Source organism: Podarcis muralis, chromosome 13, assembly GCF_964188315.1.
Source record: "Podarcis muralis chromosome 13, rPodMur119.hap1.1, whole genome shotgun sequence".
Classification (NCBI taxonomy): Eukaryota; Metazoa; Chordata; class Lepidosauria; order Squamata; family Lacertidae; genus Podarcis; species Podarcis muralis.
Window position 1 is genome coordinate 23,116,519 of NC_135667.1, and position 22,493 is coordinate 23,139,011.

General features: G+C 41.0%; 2 protein-coding genes across 2 annotated transcripts; both read left to right on the top strand.

Annotated features, from left to right (window-relative positions):
- The first annotated feature begins 214 nt into the window (after positions 1-214).
- Positions 215-8,261, top strand: LOC114583117 (vomeronasal type-2 receptor 26-like). Its single transcript, XM_077918196.1, has 6 exons — positions 215-435; positions 2,190-2,481; positions 3,620-4,474; positions 4,808-5,035; positions 6,472-6,598; positions 7,360-8,261. The coding sequence occupies exons 1-6, from the start codon at positions 215-217 to the stop codon at positions 8,259-8,261; spliced, it is 2,625 nt and encodes an 874-aa protein (XP_077774322.1).
- A 141-nt stretch (positions 8,262-8,402) lies between these two features.
- On the top strand, positions 8,403-22,301 carry LOC114583116 (vomeronasal type-2 receptor 26-like). The gene is made up of 7 exons (XM_077918197.1): positions 8,403-8,408; positions 10,154-10,257; positions 10,988-11,363; positions 13,241-14,092; positions 15,238-15,465; positions 20,584-20,710; positions 21,400-22,301. Exons 1-7 carry the CDS (start codon positions 8,403-8,405, stop codon positions 22,299-22,301), a joined length of 2,595 nt encoding a protein of 864 aa, XP_077774323.1.
- Positions 22,302-22,493: the final 192 nt, after the last annotated feature.

The window sequence follows — 22,493 nt, forward strand, 5'->3', positions numbered from 1 at the left end:
TGTAGATGAACAATTTTTAATTGTCTCATCCTTGGGGGGGGGGGAGTAAATAAATAGACTACACTGTTCAGAAATATGGGGCACATATTCCCTAAGATGTATAACATCACATTCTGTCACCAGACGCTGTGCCAAAACAGATAATAGCCACACAGAATGCTGTGGTTCAAACATGGGAATCTATCCTGGATGGCTGATATTTTTCAATAAGATCATGTTGGTGGTGCTGCTGCTGCAGCTGGTGCTGCTGTCTCATACTGTATGCAAAACACATTCTATTAACTGCAGCATTTTTGATGATCCTCTCCCCATTCCTCATAACTTTTACCAACCGGGTGACCTCATCATTGGGGGCATTGTTTCCCAGGTCTTCTTCAACTACAATAATCTCTCTTTTAAGGAAGAGCCAAAACAGATCTTGATTGATGAAGCAATGTAAGCCATTATTTATTTATTTCATTGTGTAATACATTCAGATCATAATAACAGAATATGCCGTAATGCTACACTGTGTTCCCTTAAGAATTGATTTAATCTCTAGTGTGCTAAAAGTGGCAGTTGAGCCACTTTCCTGTTCCTTCCTTAATCATTTTTTGCCTTACCTTTAGTCAGGAGGTGGTGGACTCTCCTTCCTTGGGGGTTTCTAAGCAGAGGTTGGGTGGTCATCTGTCATGGATGCTTTAGCTGGGATTCCTGCATTGCAGGGAGTTGGACTAGATGACCCCTGGGGTCCCTTCCACTTCTACAGTTCTATGATTCTATGAAACCACTAGAAGGGTTTCTCCACAAGCTCCACTAAATGAATAGATTTCCATTGTGTGTCTGCTAATTAACAAAATGGTGGAGTGTGTGTGTGTGTGTGTGTGTGTGTGTGTGTGTGCTAGTTTTTGACACTTCTGTTCTTCCCTCACTTTGCTCTCATCTTTTGACTCCATGTCTGTCCCTTCTCATGCACTTTCAGAATTTTGGCATTTTAAATCAAGCTTTCAGTATGCTTTAGAAACTCCACTGTTCTTCCTTCTTCCTACTCACCCCTATGCCTGCAGTTTGTATAGTCAAGTTCTGATTTATTGTTGAAACTTAAAGCTCACTGAAGGGGGATCCTCAATCAAATCTAGCTTTCACATATTGTGAAAGTTAGAGGGTGTGTATGCTGTGGGCATTTGCAAACACTATTGTTCCCAACTGGTTTTCACCAGGGCTCTTTTTGAGCCAGAGCTCACTGGAACTCAGTTCCAGCATCTCTCTGGTGGGTGCCATTGCCATTATAAGAGGAGTTCTGGCACCTCTTTTTCTAGAAAAAATAGCACTGGTTTTCATGCTTTTAAACTAAAAGGTGCAGAAGTTAAATATCATGTGGTTTTAAAAAGAATTTTGGGAATTGGCCTTCAGGCACCATGCACTGTGCTACGTTTGTGGGAGAATCCTAAGTCTCTACTTTGCACTTCCCACTTGTATCATATCTTATTTCATATCCTTATGGCTGTCATTGAAGGGCAAGAATGAGAGAGAAATTTAATTCAGTTCACATTTAAAGAGGAACCTAACTAGTTTGCACTTTCCAAATTAAAAACAATATGTGAACTGAAACATAGATAGTCCTCAAAATTCCTATTTACCTGCATTTTGCAGTGCAGTTCTCCAGTGAAATAATATGTACAAAAGTTCATATAAAGGGGTAAAGAGTGCATAAAAATGCATATATTAGAGAAAATAACATAAAAATGTTTTATATTAGGGAATATTGATTTGCAAACATGTAGCAAAATTGCATACTTATCATATGATAAATTTGCACTAAAATGAGGATCAATTTTCATGAGACGTTTTGTAGATTAAAATTGCAAACTATGGAAAAGTAGAGAATGGAATTTAAGATTGGAAAAATAAGAAGCTTATTCAACCATCCCTACTGAAAAGATTAGGAAAAGGTCCCACATATATCATTCAGAGACTGATAAAACAGTTTTTTAAGCTCCAGAATTAATCTGAAAACTCCCCCACCCCATTTTTTATGAAAGGGCTATCTATTCAGGTGCTAATTTTTCTTCAGCCTATTATCTTCTAGGGTTTTAAAGCTACACCTTGCTTTTGAAAGTATTCCGATGAATGTCAATGAAGTGCACTAAAACATTTTTGTTATTGCTGCTGTGTTTGTTTTATTAAACAGACTGTAACTCTGCTTACAGTTCAGTGCCTAAGAACTACCAGCACATTCTGGCCTTAGCATTTGCCGTCAAAGAGATAAATGAGAATCCCAACATCTTATCAAATATATCTCTGGGGTTCCACATCCTCAATAGCTACTTCACTGCAAGGATGACCTACAAAGCCACTCTTAGCCTCTTTTCTACACAACGTAAGTTTGTCCCCAACTTCAGGTGTCACAACCAGAACAATCTGATAGCTGTCATTGGAGCATGTTTCTCTGAAATCTCTACTAATATAGCTGTCATTTCAACAAGCAAAAAGACTCCACAGGTAAGCTGTATTTCTGGGGGTACAGGGATTTCACAATTGTGACAAACCATGTGGAATGCAGGAAAGCACTTTGCAAAGTTGCTCCTGATTTTGGTAACCAGTTGGTTAGATGCAAACTTGATAATGATACCATTGATGGGTTTACAGTTCATTACAAAACAGTACTCAAGGAGTGCTCATCAATTATTTCCCTTCAAATGGAAGGTGGTGTTGAATAGTATGTAGCAGGGCTTGGTGCTTGGTCCAGTACACTTGAAGATTCAGATTTCAGATGTTATAAAACAGAGAGATTAATAACATATCAGAAGACAGAAATAAAGTTGAAATCTATATGTAAAGGTGGCATATGTACTGGGTTGTTGCAGTAATGGACTAGATGAGGGCCAGTAAACTGAAGCTTAATCCAGACAAGACTGAGATGATGCTACTCGGTGGTTATTCTGTCTGGCTGTGTGGTGTACTGCCTGGTCTAGATGAGATCATACCCATTCTGAAAAAGTGGATCTAAATAAAGGTTGGTTTATGGAAAGTTGAAGTGTTGGATGTTATTAAGGAGTAAAGGTTTTGCATTAGTTTTTAAATCTGGCAGACAGAGAATTGGAAGTCTTTTTTCTTCTTTCTTTCAGTTTTTATGTTTAAAAAATGTTTGATGTTGATTTCTATATATTGTTTTTTCTCCAAGCTTTAATAAAAATAGCTTTTTTGTTTAAAAAGGTACAACATTATCTTTAGCAGGAAAATCATTTTAATTTTTATTTCAGCTTACAATAAAGTGTTTCTGCTCCTGGGTGGTTATGATGTATGGCTGATTGATATGCCGCCCATTCTAGGGGGAGACCACACTCCCTCTGAAAGAATGGGTCCATAGTTTGGTAGTTGTCCTTGATCCATTGTTGTTACTAAAGGCTCAGTGGCCAAGGTACTGACGGGTGCCTTTGAACAGCTTTGGTTGGTGGTCCAGCTATTAAAAAAAAGCCCCATATGGCTATGGGGAACCTGGCTGCTGTTGTAGGCCAGGCACACTAATATGCCTAAGGAAGGAGTGTTGCATTACAATAAGCCCAGGTGACCAGTGTTATGATTCGACAATATAGCTATTTTCCTCATCTGAAAACAATCGCTTTAATTTTTATTTCAGCTCACTTATGGAACACTTTTGCCATCATGGGATGAGAGAATAATTTATCCTTTTTTGTCCCATATGGTCCCAAATGAAGCCCACCAGTACATGGGAGCTGTCCGGTTATTTCAGCATTTTGGATGGACATGGGTTGGGCTCTTGGCTGTGGACAATGACAAAGGGGAACGATTCTTACAGACAATAGTGCCCATGCTTTCTCAGAATGGCATCTGCTATGCCTTCATCATAAGATTGCCTAAATGGGGTTATGTAGATGAGTTGATGCAGTTGCTTGTACAGCGCTGGGAAACTTATGGAATTATTACTGAGGAAAACACCAATGTATTATTTGTATATGGAGAAAATCCATCCTTTCAAGTTTTGAGAATATTGCTGTTTCTACGACCAATTATGGAATCGCCTCCTCTGGGGAAAGTATGGATTATTACATCACACTGGGATTTTACATCACTGTCAGTTCAAAAGACATGGGACATGCAAACTTTCCATGGTTCCATATCCTTCACTGCTCACTCCAATCAGCCACCAGGTTTCCAAAATTTCATTCAGAAGATAGGACCTTCCTGGGCAAAAGGAGATGGTTTTATCCAGGACTTCTGGGAGCAGGCATTCAGCTGTACATTAAGAATGTATAAGGGGCCGGAAGAGGAGGAGATCTGTACTGGAGAAGAAAAACTGGACAACATTACTGGAATTTTGTTTGAAATGAACATGACAGGCCACAGCTATAGTGTCTACAATGCTGTCTATGTTGTGGCACATGCTTTGAATGCCATGTTTGAATCTATCTCCAAACACAGAAGAAAAGTAGACGCTAGGAGAATGGTATTTCGGGATGTGCAACTACGGCAGGTAATCCCCACTAGCACCACCCACATGAGGCTAGGTTTTCATTCATAGATAAAATGAATGCTGATGAAATAAGACTACTACACCAAAATTGCTTTGTTTTGCTTTTTGTTGTTGTTATTGGCGTTTATACATACATTGTGGATAAGCAGTATGAAACTCATTACAAAACAGTAAAACCCACATATACAATAATGGAAAGAAATGCCATCTAGATTGATGATGCCTCCACCTATACTTTAAAAGGAAAAAATGTGTATGGGCATCGTTTGTGAAGCTCATTGAAATAAATTTAAGACCTAGTTGGCCTTTTCTTCAACTTCTCTTTGTTTCTAGATCCATCAATTTTTAAGGCACACCATATTCAATAACAGTGTTGGAGAAACTGTGTGCTTTGATGAAAATGGGGAACTAGATACTGTTTTAGATGTTACAAATTGGATAATGTTCCACAATGGCTCAGTAGTTAGAGCAAAAGTTGGAAGACTGGAACCTCATGCTCCTCCGGGCAAAGAGTTAACCATTGATGATGACCAAGTTGTATGGCATCAACACTTTAATCAGGTGAGACATAGTGGCTATTATTTGAATATATCAGAGGGGAAATGCTGTAGACCTGTGGTGCCAGCCACGGCAGAGCTCAGTGGAGGGAGAAGCCAGCCAACCAGCCAAGTCGTGGGGGGTACTTGCCTGGAGGCAGAGTCCATATACAGTGGTACCTCTGGTTACATACGCTTCAGGTTACAGACTCCGCTAACCCAGAAATATTACCTCGGGTTAAGAACTTTGCTTCAGGATGAGAACAGAAATTGTGATCCAACGATGCGGTGGCAGCAGGAGGCCCCATTAGCTAAAGTGGTGCTTCAGGTTAAGAACAGTTTCAGGTTAAGAACGGACCTCCGGAATGAATTAAGTACTTAACCCGAGGTACCACTGTACAAGGTCCAGTCCAGTCCTAAGGACAGGAATATCCCAGTTCATGTAGTCAGACGATTCGGGGGGTCAAGAAAGCTGAGGGTTCAAAGTCACGATAAGCAAGAAGCAGCGAGATCTGGTCAAGAACAATGAATGTTGTTTCCAGCAACTGACTGAGGCTGGAAACCCTGCTTAAGAAAGCTGGAGCCATCTGGTTCTCATCAGGAGCAAGAAGGCTGATCAGCAGCAGGTGGAGTCACTTTGCTGTCTGCTCCTTCAGGTTGCTGCTCAGCAGGTAAAGCCGACTCCTGGCCCATGACAGAAAATGTCCATTAGCTCTGTTTATCATTCCACGTGATCATCACATTCTGAATTATGCTTGGTAGTATCCTTGCCAACCTTTTTTTAAAAAGCAAGCCGACAAACCATCAAACAAACACCCTATAGTTCTTTCCCATCTTTCTAAAGAAGCAATAGTGATACTGCATTTGTCTAATTCATATGCATTAGTCTGTGGTTCTGAGGGACCTCACAGTTTATTTCTGATTTCATTTTTTTTCTCTTTTAATAAAGGGATAATTAACGGAAATGGCACAAAGTCATGACACTTAATTACTGCTTCAAAACCTGCTGCAAGTTAATTGCTATACTTTTTAAAACATTGCATTGCAACCCATCTTTATTCCTTTAAATTATACATTTAAAACATTGCATTGCAATCCATCTTTATTCCTGTACGAGGGCAGCAATTCTTTTTCAGTGGATCACTTCTCTTCATAACCAATGTGTTTAATGAAATTTAATTATGGTTCTCTAGGGAGAGAACAGCTTTGTGTAGGTTTAGACTAGATGAATTTACTTTATTTTGTATCAAATCATTTATGTAGAAAAGAAACTATATCAGTTTCTGCAATCTAAAGATTGCCTCATCTTTCAGATGAAATTTCCTTCCAAACTGAAGTTGGGAGAAATTTGCTATCATCTCTAATGTCATAATTTAATGTCAATACCCACTATTTGAAGTTCTACCATTCCATTAAAAAAAACATTCTTTTTTTGCTAACATCTGTTATGTTTCTATGTAGGTGCTACCCCTTTCTATATGTAATAAGAACTGCTATCCTGGCTTCAATAGGAGAAAGAAGGAGGGAGCGAAATTTTGCTGTTATGATTGTGTTCCGTGTCCAGAAGGGATGTTCTCTAACCAAAAGGGTAAGAGACATAATTTCCATAAGACAATATTATTTATTTCTAGAAGCCTCATACCTGATTTTGCTCAGGAATTCCAAGTAACAAAAAATCAATGCAGTTTTGATAGTTTCAGTCCAATGTCTTACTTCAAAATGGCATCCAACCAGAGACAAAACCCATTTTCTTGATCTCAGGAACCATTATGTTAAATGTGGTTATGATATCTTAAAATACACAGCAAAAAACCCAAAAAAACATCCTGCTAAAAATGTAGATTTATTTATTTGGAGAATATGTTTCCAGTTAATGTATATGAAAGTAGTTTTTAAAAATAATTTTAAAAAATGAATTAGACATTTTGTAAACATTATTAAAAAGGCCAGTTGGCAAAAAAACAAAAACCTGTAACAGCACAAAAGGGTGTATTCTCACTAGATTATAGAATTGACTTCTTAAATACAGTGGTACATTGGTTCTTGAACTTAATCCATTCCGGGATTCCGTTCAAGTCCCGAAACTGTTCAAAAATGAAGGAGTGGCTAGGAGTTTCCTGCACTCAAGCGGAAGCCATGTCGGATGCTCAGCTTCCTAAAAACATTCGCAGACCAGAACACTTACTTCTGGGGTTGCAGCGTTTGGGAGCCTATTTGTTCGGCAACTAAGCCATTCAGGAACCAAGGTTCCAATGTATATGTTGGTAAATAAATGGAAATACTTACAACTACTCTAGCTTTTTGTTTCTTTTCTCAGCCATAGTGTATTGAAATATTCTCTTCTTTCAGACATGGATAGCTGTGTCAAATGTCCAGAAGACCAGTATCCCAACAAGGACCAAACTGAGTGTATTCCCAAGTTTCTAAGCTACCTCTCTTACAAAGAAGATTTAGGGATTGCCTTAACTAGCTTGGCTATTTCTCTCTCTTTCATCACAATTTCAGTGCTCTTAATTTTTATTAAGCACAGGGAAACCCCCATAGTCAAGGCCAACAACCGGACCCTCACCTACATCCTCCTCATCTCTCTCCTTCTTTGCTTCCTCTGCTCTTTTCTGTTCATTGGGAATCCTGGAAGAGTGACCTGCCTTCTACAACAAACTGCTTTTGGCATTGTTTTCTCCGTGGCTCTTTCCTCTGTGTTGGCAAAGACAATCACTGTAGTTCTGGCATTCATGGCAACCAAACCAGCGGCCAATATGAGGAAATGGGTGGGGAAAGGTGTAGCAAATTCTATTGTTCTTTGTTGTTCCTTCACTCAGACTGGTATTTGCACTCTTTGGTTAAGTACTTTCCCTCCATTCCCTGATACAGACATGCACTCATTGCATGGAAAAATCATACTGCAGTGTAATGAGAATTCAGCTACCATGTTTTACTGTGTCTTGGGCTATATGGGTTCCCTGGCCATAATCAGTTTCATTGTAGCTTTTCTTGCCAGGAAGTTACCTGACAGCTTCAATGAGGCCAAGTTCATCACTTTCAGCATGTTGGTGTTTTGCAGTGTGTGGTTATCTTTTGTCCCAACCTACCTGAGCACCAAAGGAAAATACATGGTAGCTGTGGAGATTTTCTCCATCTTATCATCCAGTGCAGGATTACTGGTTGGTATCTTTTTCCCTAAATGTTACATCATTGTGCTGAGGCCAGAGTTGAACAGCAGACAGCACATCATAAGGAAAACCAAGTGAAAGTCATGTCTTTATTTTATATTTATATTTAGAGAGAGAGTGCAAGAGCAAAGGAAAATATTTTTGTGAGGGGAACCTAGCACAGTCTTATGTGGTTTTGCTATTTGATTCACCTTGCATCTGCCTGCATTGTGTGCTATCATGAAGGTAAGCTCAGGATATGGTTGAATCTAACAGCTCCTTCCAAGATAAGAGAGGTCCAATACACCTCCCTACCTTCCTCTGTGGCTATTAGGAAACATGGAGGCAATACTAGAATAGTGGAGTCTTTCCTCACCATGTATCATTGACTTCCTGTCATCCCTGACAGAAGAGGTTGGCAAGCTTTATTATACTTTGTATCTCCTTTATTTTAGAAACATAGGGAAATGAAGTGTTAAGGAATACAGTTAATGAGTTAATTATCCATGAATCAGCAAAGATTACTCTTTCCCCACAATGCACATGCAAAAATATTGTGACTCTCTTACCTATGTTTCTATGAGGATTTGGAAAGCAATTTTGTGTATAAAATGACTTAGTTAAAAAATGCTGTGTGTGTCGTGGTAGGTGGTTGCATGAATTGTTGATGGCTATCTGTGGAAACTGTGGATTCAAATGGGGGAAAGGTTTGGAAATAATAATATAATAATAATTTATTATTTATACTCGGCCCATCTGGCTCAGTTTCCCCAGCCACTCTGGGTAAATCCCAGCAGAATATTAAAAACACGATAAAACATCAAACCTTAAAAAAGTTCCCTAAACAGGGTTGCCTTCAGCAAGCTCTATCATTTGCAGGACTTTGAACTTAGGACTTGGGTGTGGATTTTAACACAGCAAAGACTTTGAAGCATAGAATCATCTATGGCCTCAGTGAGAGCAAATTATTTGGACAATCTGTAAATAGTGTGTGTATGCATAGTGGTATATGTTGGTCTTGTAGAGACAACTCTGCTAAATAGTTGTTTTCTGTGGTGAATTTAACCACTTGCCTGAGTTTCCCTGCTGGATAGATGCAACAGAAAGAGAGCCCAAGCAAGCATATTTTATCTTTAAAAGAGCCTGTGCTACTACAGGCTACTCCCTCTTGGCCAACAACATGAATTTTTACCATCACGGTAGGTGACTGCAAAGAAGTTTGAACCACATTGGAATTCAAATCCCTTTGGATTGCAAAAGGTATCAGCCAGTTGCCAATACCCCCCTTGAGGGAGGGGAGTGGTGGTGAGGACCGTGTGGGCAGCTACAAGCATTTTTGGAGGATGCAGATTATTTAAATCCATTCCAATCTGGGTTCAGGCCTGGCCATGGTTGCCTTGGTCATTCTGATGGATGGCCTATGCAGAGAGCAGGACAGGGGAAGTGCAAACTTACTACTGCATTTTGATCTCTTGTCAGCATTTGTTACCATTGATGATGGGGCCTGGGGTATACAAGATTGGGTAGAGGAGCTATACACAATGCTTACAAAACTCCTAGTAGTTTTTGTCAAGCATGATTCAACTTCAAACGACATCATCCCTCTTGGGAAACTGTAATCACAGCTATCTTTCTCAAAATCACTGGTCTCAATTCTCTTAACACGATAGACAGAGAGACGTCATTAGCAAGCTCCACAACCAAAATATAAAAAAAGATATAAAACCTTGTGTTTTTGAGAATTGGATCCAGGCATAGGTAGGAGTGTATCATTCTCTGTTAGGTCTGTTCCCCTTTTATGTGCAGGTATGTTTTCCACCAGCTGATTCTGAAACATGGTATCCTATTTTGGGAGGCAAAATTTTCTCACCAGGTTCATGCTAGTGGTTGTGTTGCTGCTTGTACTGTTGTGTCAAACTGCATCCAAAACACATTCCATTAACTGCAGCATATATGATGATCCTCTCCCTATTCCTCATAACTTTTTTAAGCCAGGTGATATAATCATTGGGGAGATTGTTTCCCAGGTGTTCTTAAACTACGATAACCTCTCTTTCACGGAACAGCCTATGCAGACATTGATTGCTGAACCTATGTAAGTCATAATTTCTTTACTCTCTCTCATTCTATGTTCAGGCCACACTAACTGAGAACATATCTATAATGCAATGCTGTGCTGTAAGAATTTGTTAACTTTATACCATGAGAAAAGGGGAACCTGTAAACTTCCAACTGTAAATCATGGGATGAGGTGGGGAGTAGAAAGTAATTTGAGAATTTGGCCTATAGCCACCATACAAATAATCAATTATAAGCACTTGGGAAGAAATGTTGCAAATATTTCGGGGGCAGTGGCAATCACCCTCTTTGTCCCCAAATTTAGCAAACAAACTAGATTTGGTTTGGAACAATGTGGAGGGAGCCTGATTTATCTTGGATATCTCTTGAATCTATATTAATGATCTGGCCTCATATCCAGGCTTCATTCAAATGCAACACATACCTCAAATCTACATACATTAAGTTAGACTCCCTGAACTAATTAAGCCCCAGTTAGTCATGTCCATTAATTTCAAATGATCCTACTATGGCTGATTTTGTATGGAATCAGCATGAAGATAAGCACATATAGAGAGACACTTTGGATTGTTGTGGTTGCCAGTGAGGGCAATGTCGAGAATAGGTTTGTGGAACAATATATTAACATCCAGAATGATCTCAACGCATTTAAAGAACGTGGCTATTCAGGGGGAATATGTCTACTTCAGATGTCATTTATTTTTTAAAAAATCTATTGTCTTCTATGGTCCCATGTTTTGCCTCAGCCTTGCAAGGATTCAGAAGATGATGAAGATCCTTGTTGTCATTGCTGTGGTCATTTTATTAAAAAGCTATAATCCTTATTACAGTTCAGTGCCTAAGAACTACCAGCATATTCTGGCTTTAGCATTTGCTGTCAAAGAAATCAATGAGAATCCCACAATCTTGCCAAACATCTCTCTTGGCTTTCACATCCTCAATAGTTACTTCAATGCAAAGATGACTTACAAGGCCACTCTGAGCCTCCTTTCCACACAACAAAGATTTGTCCCCAACTTCAGCTGTCACAACCAAAACGATATGATAGCACTCATTGGAGAATGTTTCTCTGAGATCTCTGCTAACATTGCAGTGATTTTGGCAAGCAAGAAGACTCCTCAGGTATGTTTAGTGCATGAAGGCATGGAGATTTCACAATACCCTCCTGATTTCAGGAACACATTACGTAAAGTTTCTTTTGATGATTTGGTGAGAAAATTGGTTAAATACTTGATGGCGATACCAATAGGTGGACTTACAGTACAATACAACAGGATTCTAAAGGAGTGATTATCAATTTCTCCTATTTAAATGAAGTGAGGTTTAGAGGTGTGTGGTGCAGGGTTCTGTCTTGCACCAAGAAGACTTCAGCATTTTCTTCAAATACTTACATGAAGAGCTGGAAGGAATCCCAATGTCATCCACTTGGGAAGAATGGCTAAGACCTCAGTAGGCAAGAATAAAATTGAAATTCTGCTGGTATTGGATTTTCTGAATTGTTATCTGGTTGCAATAATGGACTGGATGAGGGCCAAAAAAGAAAAGATTAATTCAGACAATAATGTGTTTCTGCTACTAGGTGGGCATGTGGTATGGCTGATTGATATGCAGCCCACTCTTAAAGAGACACCACTCTGCCTCTGAAAGAGTGGGCCCATAGTTTGGTGCTCATCCTTGATCACAATTCAGGCCTCATCATGGGACTGAAATTGCCTTGGTTGCGCTGGTTGATGATCTCTTGCGGGCTAGGGACAAAGGTTGAAGCTGTTTCCTATTTCTGCTGTATATCTCAGCAGCTTTTGAGACCATCGATCATGACATCCTTCTGGACCGTCTTGAGGAGCTGGGAGCCGGGGGCACTGTTTATACAGTGGTTCCGCTCCTTTCTCCTGAGCTTCATATAGATATTAAAAAGCATGGGGGAAAGGATGGAACCCTGAGGCACCCCACAAGTGAAAGCCCTAGGGTCTGAACACTCATCCCCCAACACCACTTTCTGGACACGGCCCAGGAGAAAGGAGTGGAACCACTGTATAACTGTGCCCCCAGCTCCCAGCCCCTCTAGACGGTCCAGAAGGATGTTATGGTTGATGGTGTCAAAGGCCTATAAGAGATCCAGCAGAACTAGGAAACAGTTCTCACCTTTTCCCCTAGCCCGCTGGAGATCATCGACCAGCACGACCAAGGCAGTTTCAGTCCCATGGTGAGGCCTGAATCCTGCTTGGAGTTGTTCAGCAACCACCCGCTTAATCACCTTGCCCAAGAATAGAAGATTTGAGACTGGGCAATAGTTGGCCATATTGGCCGGGTCTAAAGATGTTTTTTTAAGAAGCAGTTTAAGGACTGCCTCTTTGAGCTGATCTGGGAAGGCTCCCTCGCAGATCTGCTTTTATCAACCAGGATGGACAAGGATCAAGGAGACAGGTGGCTGGTTTCACTCATCTAAGCAGCCTGTCCACATCATCGGAGGTAACAGATTGAAATTGTTCCCATATAACATGACCACATAACCAGACAGAGGGACTTCTCAGAAGTGGTGCCTGCCCTGTGGAACACTCTTCCATCAGATGTCAAGGAAATGAACAACTATCCGGCTTTTAGAAGACATCTGAAGGCAACCCTGTTTGAAGTTTTATTCTGTTTTTAATGTTCAGTTGAAAGCCACCCAAAGTATGGGCGGGGCAGAAATATATTATTATTATTATTATTATTATTATTATTATTATTATTATTATTATTATTATTAATCCATTGTTGTTACTAAAGGCTCGGTGGCATAGGTACTGAAGAGTGCCATTCAACAGTTTTGGTTAGTGGTCCAGCTATAAAAACCCATGTGGCTATAGAGACCGTGGCTACAGTTGTAGACCAGGCACACTTATATACCTAAGGAAGGAGTATTTCATTACAATAAGACCAGGTGTCCAGTGCCAGTGCTATGATTCTACAATGTAGCTGTTTTCCTCACCTGAAAATAATCCCTTTAATTTTTATTTCAGCTCACTTATGGAACATTTTTGCCATCACAGGATGAGAGAATAATTTCCCCTTTCTTGTACCATATGGTCCCAAACGAAGCCCACCAGTACATGGGAGCTGTCCGGCTATTTCAGCATTTTGGATGGACATGGGTTGGGCTCTCAGCTGTGGACAATGACAAAGGGGACAGATTCCTACAGACAATGCTGCCTTTGCTTTCTGAGAATGACATCTGCTATGCTTTTATTATAAGATTACCACGATGGAGTTACGTAGAAGAGCTCATACAGTTACTTCTACAACACTGGAACAGTTATGCAATTATCATTCAAAAAAAAGCCAACACATTTTTTGTACATGGAGAAAACCCATCCTTTCGAGTTTTGAGAATATTGCTATTTCTAGCACATTTCACTGAGTTGCCTCCTCTCGAGAAAGTATGGATTATTACATCGCACTGGGATTTCACATCAATGTCTCTTCAAAAGAATTGGGAAATGCAAACTTTCCATGGCTCCTTATCCTTCACTGTTCACTCAGATCAGCCATTAGGATTCCAAGAATTCATTCAAACATTAAATCCTTCCTGGTCGAAGGGAGATGGTTTTATCCAGGACTTCTGGGAACAGGCCTTCAACTGTTCATTAAAAATGCTCATGGAGGATGAGGAGAGTGCCTGTACTGGAGAGGAAAAGCTGGAGAGCATTCCTGGAATATTATTTGAAATGAAAATGACAGGTCACAGCTACAGTATCTACAATGCTGTCTATGCTGTTGCACATGCTTTGCAAGCCATTTACAAATCCACCTCAAGGCGTAGAAGTTTGGATAAAAGGAACAGATTGTTATTACAGAATGTGCAACCATGGCAGGTAATGATAATTCAGTGTTTGATTGTTTTTTAAAAGGTAAGCTACCTTTTAATACAGAGGTAAAAGGAACTGTTTCAGAAAACAGTGTACTAAAGTTGTTTTCATGTTATTGTTCTTGTATATGTTAATCCAGCTCCAATTATAGAACGTTATTTGGAAGTGGGTATTTCTGGATTTGCAACTGTCTTTAGGTAGGAATGAAAATCCAATATTTACTTATTTATTTATTAGAAAGCAGGCAAACAAGCAGAGATTAACAGCTCCATATGTCTCTATTAAACAAAAATTCACTCAGATTCTTTTGTTGTATTTTATGAACCCGTATTGATCAATAGTGTTGCTCTCATAATGATGTAATCCATTTCAAAATTATTTGCAATAAGAAACTCACATCAAAGCAAATGAAAGGAAATGACAGCTTGGTGGATAGGTCTCCACGTGTAGAGAGGAATTCAACCTAGTGCTAAATTGGAGTGTGCACAAGGTCATCTCCCTCCTACCCCCTCTTCTCTCTCTGCATTTTATGTAAACCTGTTTGACAGACTCCTCCAACCTGTGATGGCTTGTGAGCGCTATCCGCAAGAAATGCCTCTGCTCACTCAGAGATACATATATACATCCTTTATTTTACATATGTACAAGCAGCACACATAATCATGCATCTGAATCCTCCGTATCAGATTCTTGGAGTGCCTTACGGCCGCCCCTTCTCCAGTAGAAAAGGCGTGAAATTCTCATGTGATGTTTCTGTCCCCTCCTCTTTAACACTCTCCTTTCCTGGGCAGATGGAACAGGCATTGCTTCACTGTCCATGCCAGAGCTTCCTGTGCGGTGTTGAGGCTTTGTTCCAACATCTGTGAGTCGTTCCTCCTCACTTTCCCTTCTTTCCTCCACCGTCACTTCCTGCCCCCCTTCCTCTGCCTGTCTCTCCTCTTTCCCTTCATTCTCCATCAATACCATGACACAACCCTCCAGAGAAAATTTAGGCGGTGCAGCTGAGTGAAGATGGTCCCATTGCAAAAGCAGATCTCTCTCAATTACTTTCCTACGGTAAAAAATAGTAGCTGTAAGATAGCTCTTTGTGAATGTCATTGAAATAATATAAAACATAGTTATCCTATTTTTCATATTCATTTTGAATCTAGGTTCATCATTTACTAAGAAACATCATATTCAATAACAGTGTTGGAGACACGATCCACTTTAATGAAAATAGAGAATTAGTTGCAGGCTTTGATATTACAAACTGGATGATGTTCCCCAATGGCTCAGTGGTCAGAGTAAAAGTTGGAAGGCTAGAATCTCAGGCTCCTTCAGGTGCTGAATTAACCATGAATTATGACCAGATTGTGTGGCATCAAAGCTTTAATCAGGTAAGACATAATATTATTATCATTAACCTTTTATTAAATTTGTATAGCTCCCCTCATCCATAGAACTCAGGACAGTTCGCAGAATAAAAATACTGTTACGAAAAAGGAGCAATGCAGCAGCGAGCTGCAGATGGCTGGAAAGCCAAACAGGATGTTGATGTTTGGGACTGTACCGTGGGAACAAAGGGACAGTCTATTCACTGTACTGAGCACCGGATGTTAGCTCAGAGTGTCATCTGACCTGTACTGGAAGTACAGGGGAGGAGTCTCTCTCTCTGCTGTTGGAGTTAAGAGAGTGCAGACATGTTTCTCTGTACTGCTGCAAAAGACAGAAATAAAGACATGTAAATACATTTCTGTCTGTCTCTTTCCCCTCCCTGGGGATGGCAGGGAAGAGGGGAAGAGTGGTGTGTTCTTCTCACGTTTGAGGAGGATCGTCGATAGATAGAGGCCTCGCCTGTATCTTGCCGGGAGTCGCAGACGGGGAGGTCAACAAGGAACTCAAGCCGGGTGCCTGGAGAGTGGCCAATTCCTCTGACAAGGCTTGATTCTGACATCTGGTACCAATGCCGGTGGTTTTTAGATCCATGGAAATCTGCATGAGAGGTTGATGGATCGTTCTTCATCCTCTGCACCAAGGGAAAGAAGATAACGTCTGCGTGCAGCTGGAGGCTGAACAGACGGCTGGACACCGAGAGGAAGTGTTTTCCAAGCAACGGAGCCCCAAGGTATGCTGAATTTCGGGCTAAAAGTGTGAACGCAGATTGATTCATTCTCTGGTTCACGGGAGCTGCGTTTGGAAAAAACAGCTCCGAGAGAGAAGGCCTGCATACCAGGAATTCTTGTGGTTGATAAGATTTCCTGTTCAAAGATTGGAATGCACAGTTGGTAAGCAACAACCGTCAGTAAAGTGGAAAGTTACTGACAAAGGGGCTGGACTGTGAGGGCCTGAGAGAGGCGGAAGAAAACAATGGATTGTTTTGACTACAGTCTCACGAGCTCTTGGAGGGGACTTTCCATAGCAGCCAGCGTTTAGCTGCCAGGTGCCAAGAGCGTAAACAGCCAGCTATTGGATTTTAGCAGGCTTGGAAGTGAGAGCTGAGGCTTGGATTCAAAATGGATGCCAAGAAGGGGGGAGGCTTGCCTTACTCATCTCCCCTGACTAGAGACAGTTATTCATCATGGTCTGGATGGATGACTACCCCAGAAGGGGTGAGCCAAGATGATGCTGGTCAGGTTCCTAAGAGCTCATCAAAAGCTGAGGAGAGCTTTGACCCCAGATGGGGGAGTGAAGGAACTGTTGCTGTTCCTGTTCAAGCTGCACTGGAAGTGAAAGACAGGGGGAGGGAGGAACGGAGTTCTAATTCCCCCAATGATGTTGCTACTGGAGAGCATGCTGTAGCTTTGAACGTTGTCCGATGTTACAATTGTGGACAGACTGGGCATCTTCAGCGGAACTGTAAGAAGCCACGTCGGCAAAATAGAGCAAAGGGTAGCTCTACAACGCCTGAGGCATCAGGCAAGAGCCGTACCAAGCCTCAGGGGAAACCTGCAAAGGCTTTAATGTCGCTAAAAGCCACACCAGAAGTGGGGAACTCATTTGTTCTGGACACTGGAGCGACCGTGCACATGGCGTCACACAGAGGACTGTTTTCGACGTTTAAGAAGCAAAGCTTCACCGTGCAGCAGGCCAACGGCCAGGAGCTGGAAGCGACCGGGATTGGGACTGTGTATCTTGAGAGTCTGAACTTGACTATAAACAATGTGTACTTGGTTCCTGAGTTGAAGATCAATCTGCTGAGTGTTTCGCAGATTGCAAAGAAAGGACTGAAACTGCCCTATGATGATGAAAGCTGTGAGATCTTCAAAGATGGAGAGTTGTATCTTTCTGCCAGAGAGAAAGATGGACTGTATTTGTTGACTTTTGATCAAAGTGATTACATGGAATGTAATTCATCTGAGTCGAACATGATCTCTCTTGCAGGTGTGACCAAGACGGACGCCAGGAAGGTGACCAGGGTCGACAGAGCATTTCAGCGGGTGTATGCTGATGTGATTGGTCCTCTAGCACCATCTAGAGGCAATGCAAGATATTATATTGTGTGTGTGGATCATTTCTCTCATTATGTCTGGGTTTTTATGATGGAGAAACCACAAGAAACCTTAGAAAGGTTTCAGGAGTTTTGTGACAAGGTTAAAAATATGCATGATGCTAACATTGATTGTCTTTTCACAGATGAAAAGCCAGTTTTTCTTTTACAGGATTTTCAGGAGTTCCTGCAGAAGAAAGGGATAAGGCACAAGGTTGCTGTTTCAGCGGAAGCGTGGAACAGGGGTGTCTGTGTACGGGTGAACAAAGAATTGCAAAAGGGGATGAATGCACAATTGCTTAGTTCACATCTGCCACATGTGTTCTGGGCGGAGTCGATGATGTCTTATTGTTACACGTGGTTGAGAAAGGTTTCAAAAGAGTTGGGAAGTTCTCCTTTTGAGAAGCTGTTCCACAGAAAACCTTCTGTAGCCCATTTCAAGGTTTTTGGGTCTCATGTGAAGACAGAAGCTCCAGGTGGAGTAAAGAATGCCAGAGGCATTTTTGTGGGTTATGAAAAGGGTCTCTACAAAGTAATTTTGTCTGAATCTGGTCAGGTGATTCTCACAAAATTTCTAGAGAGTGCTCCTGAACAGGAGAGAGTATTTGTTCACACATTTCCCACAGAGGACAATTCAGATGATGATGATGATTTTACTGATTACAGTGGTACTGATGATGACAGTAGTAGCTCAAAGAGCTCAGTTGACACATTCATTGAGAGGAAATCTCACACAATGGATAGACCTTCACAGATGAAGGATGAACCACTGTTTACCATTGGTACTGGTTCTCCTAAGAGTCCAGAGGCTGAACCAGTGAGCAGAGAGGATCAGCACCTCGTACGCAGGTCTGAGAGGGTTACAAAGGGTGTACCACCCAAGAGGTACTCAAAAGAATTTGCTAACTTAGCTGTTGCATGTGTTGCTGTTGTACACAACCGAGGACAGGTTGGAGCGGTGTCTAAGTCAGAGACAAAGACACAACGGAGAGTTGCTAGCCAAGGTAATGCAGATGCACTCATTCCTTGGAAGCCAGACAACCAGAGAGGTACACTGGGGAAACCAGTGGCGGGGAGTTCCAAGGGTGGAACTGAAACAACAGGGGAGTGTTATATGTATAACAACTGCTTGTTTTCTTCTCTGGATCACGCTTTGCTTGCAACACGCATTGATTCTTTTGGGGGAGTATGTTACGAAAAAGTAGCAATGCAGCAGCGAGCTGCAAATGGCTGGAAAGCCAAACAGGATGTTAATGTTTGGGACTGTACCGTGGGAACAAAGGGACAGTCTATTCACTGTACTGAGCACCGGATGTTAGCTCAGAGTGTCATCTGACCTGTACTGGAAGTACAGGGGAGGAGTCTCTCTCTCTGCTGTTGGTGTTAAGAGAGTGCAGACATGTTTCTCTGTACTGCTGCAAAAGACAGAAATAAAGGCATGTAAATACATTTCTGTCTGTCTCTTTCCCCTCCCTGGGGATGGCAGGGAAGAGGGGAAGAGTGGTGTGTTCTTCTCACGTTTGAGGAGGATCGTCGATAGATAGAGGCCTCGCCTGTATCTTGCCTGGAGTCGCAGACGGGGAGGTCAACAAGGAACTCAAGCCGGGTGCCTGGAGAGTGGCCAATTCCTCTGACAAGGCTTGATTCCAACAAATACAAGATAAATACACAAAATGCATAATAAAACAAAAAACTAACAATAACATCCCTTTCTATTATTATATAATAATAATAATGTAATTATTTTGAACTGTGTAAAAGTAATCTGTAGCTATGTCCAGTTGCTGGTGAGACAAAATCTACATATAGTGAACTTGTAAATTACCATATGTATCTCTTCCCTTAAGAAAGGGGTATTCTGCTTACACCTTGATATGTCCTTGCATTCTCTCCAAGATCATCTGCAAGTTTCTCTTGTGGGGAATGTTTGGATATTTAAGAAGGAAAATGTCAATTAAGCCAATTCAGCATTCTGTCATCTCTTAAGGTACTGAATTGTGTTTGACAGCATTCTTTTTTTCTTCTTTTTCTTTTTTGCTGCTGCTGCTATTTTAAATTCCTTCTTTATGAGGATTAATCTATATTTTCAAAGTAGTTCATGTGGGGTTTTTTTGAGTTCATGCTTGCATATCTTTAAATAAATGAATAAACCAGGAAACTGTTCAAAAATTATCATGACTTCAAAAAAGTCACAGAATCTCTTGTTACATCATTAACCAGGTCTTATCTTCAAAGGGACTTTATAACCTTCCTGGTTATTTTTACATCCTGGGAATGAGGGCAGATATAACTTAAATGGTCACTTCCAGAGTTGTACCATTACTGTCAGTCATAAAACTCTAATGTATACTCAAATGTAATTACCGGTATGTTTAGTTGTGAATATAGCAGCTGTGAACAGATTCGTTCATATGCTCTTGATTTTGTTTTAAAATTATATATTTAGAGGAGAAAACAAGCTCAAATGGAGAAACACACATCTTCCCATATTCTAATCCCCCCCCCTTGAATATAAAGCCTACCCTCACTATTCAGCAAAGCGGTGTGATGTCAAAAGACAGCTCAGACAGCTCCATCAGATTCTGTGATTTGACATTCCCTCACTGTTGAGGCAGGCCTTCAAAAGTCTCTGAAATTCCATTCCAAACTGAAATTGAGAAAATTGATGGCATGTCAAATGACTTTGTTCAGTGCCAGCAAGTCTGCTCACGTTATTTGGTGTGTGGAGTTGCAGCCAGGCCCCAGGCCCAGCAAGTAATCCGACCAGGTACGGAGACTTGCACCCTCCTCACTGCCGCATCGCCCCATCAGTGGAGCTGAGTGGGACCCCTCTCAGAGGATGGGCCCCACTAACTAATCAGTGCCAAAGGAGGGCATGACTGTAGGAAATTTAAACCATGGCACCATGGAGAGACAGTCCTCTCATGCCCTTCGCCAGATTGGGTCAGATCAACAGACTCTTTGCAAATCTGCCACTTTTCTTTAAAGAACACTTGTATTGCTGATCATCTTTCATGTTTCTATACAGGTTCTGCCTCGTTCTGTGTGCACTGACAGCTGCTATCCGGGCTCTAGCAGGAAAAAGAAGGAAGGAGAGAAATTTTGCTGCTATGACTGTGCTCTGTGTCCAGATGGGATGATCTCCGACAGGAAGGGTATTGAGAGACCAATTGATATTAATAAGCTTAGGTATTTATTATTGATATATTCACAGTGAAAATGAGATTCTTCACTTGCTCCAGTGGGTGAGAGGGTAGTGCCCAAAGAGAGAGATGATTTGAATCATCAGGAGACCAGCGAATGCATTTCGGCTCAAGAAATATATCAGCATAATAATAAAAAAGAACAATCAACAATATATTAAACATGGATTAATACAGTGGAAGGCAGAAATAATAAGCCATCTAGGCAAAGGGAATCTCCCCACAAAACATACATTCAGGCCTACTTCAATCATGAAAAAGAATATACTGATCAAAGTTTTCTTCCATTCTACACTGCCTGGTGTGATTAACTTTTTCATCCTTTATCATTCACCACCCAAGTTGACCCCATTAATACAGAGAGCATAGATTCGTTGAATATCTATGAAGATAGTTTGTATTAAAGATTCTTAAAAATATTTTTAAAAAGAAAACACAGAGAGGCATTTAGACAGTGAATGGGAAAGTGTGATCGAGGAAAAGCGATGATACTATTGTGTTGTCAGGTAAAAAGTGCAAGAAGATGATAGGATGAATTGCTACTCACTTCTATAGTTAACTAGACATCTGGAAATATAACTATTGCTGCATTTTTGTGTGTTAAATGCTTAAAATATTAAAACACCTCTTCCATTTTTCAGATATGGATGCCTGTGTCAAATGTCCAGAAGACCAGTATCCCAACAAGGATCAAACTAAATGCATTGCAAAATTGGTAACATATCTCTCTTATAAAGAAGATTTGGGGATCATCTTAGCTACCTTGGCTATTTCTTTCTCTTTGACCACATGTTCAGTACTTGGAATTTTTTTGAAGCACAAGGACACCCCCATAGTGAAAGCCAACAACCGGACCCTCACCTACATCCTCCACATCTCCCTCCTCCTTTGCTTCCTCTGCTCTTTGCTCTTCATTGGACAACCTGGAAAGGCAACCTGCCTTCTACGTCAAACCACTTTTGGCATTGTCTTCTCTGTGGCCCTTTCTTCTGTGTTGGCAAAGACCATCACTGTGGTTGTGGCATTTATGGGAACAAAACCAGGATCCAGGATGAGGAAATGGGTGGGGAAAAGACTGGCTAATTCTATTGTTCTCTCCTGCTCTTTTATTCAGGCTGCCATTTGTACTCTTTGGTTAAGTTCTGCTCCTCCATTCCCAGGTAGAGACATGCATTCAGTGAAAGGTGAAATCATACTGGAATGTAAGGAGGGTTCTGTTTCCATGTTTTACTGTGTCTTGAGCTATATGGGTTCCCTGGCCATAATCAGCTTCATGGTGGCTTTTCTTGCCAGGAAGTTACCTGACAGCTTCAATGAGGCCAAGTTCATCACTTTCAGCATGTTGGTGTTTTGCAGTGTGTGGTTATCCTTTATTCCAACCTACCTGAGTACCAAAGGAAAATACATGGTGGCTGTGGAGATCTTCTCCATCTTATGTTCCAGTGCCGGATTACTGGGTTGCATCTTTTTCCCAAAATGTTACATCATTGTGCTGAGGCCTGAGCTGAACAACAGGGAACAACTCACAAGGAAAATAAAATGAAATTTAAATGTGCATCTCTCTCTTTTATATATTTATATTCAATGGGGGGGAGAAAGTCTTTTCATGGTTTCTATGAGATTACAAGCAAGGGTGCAAACATCTCTGCAAATCTCATTGAGGTTTCCAGTGCTGTGCCTGGCCTAGAGTAAAGGAATCCTTTCCAGATGATGCAGCCTAATGTGGAAAGGATAC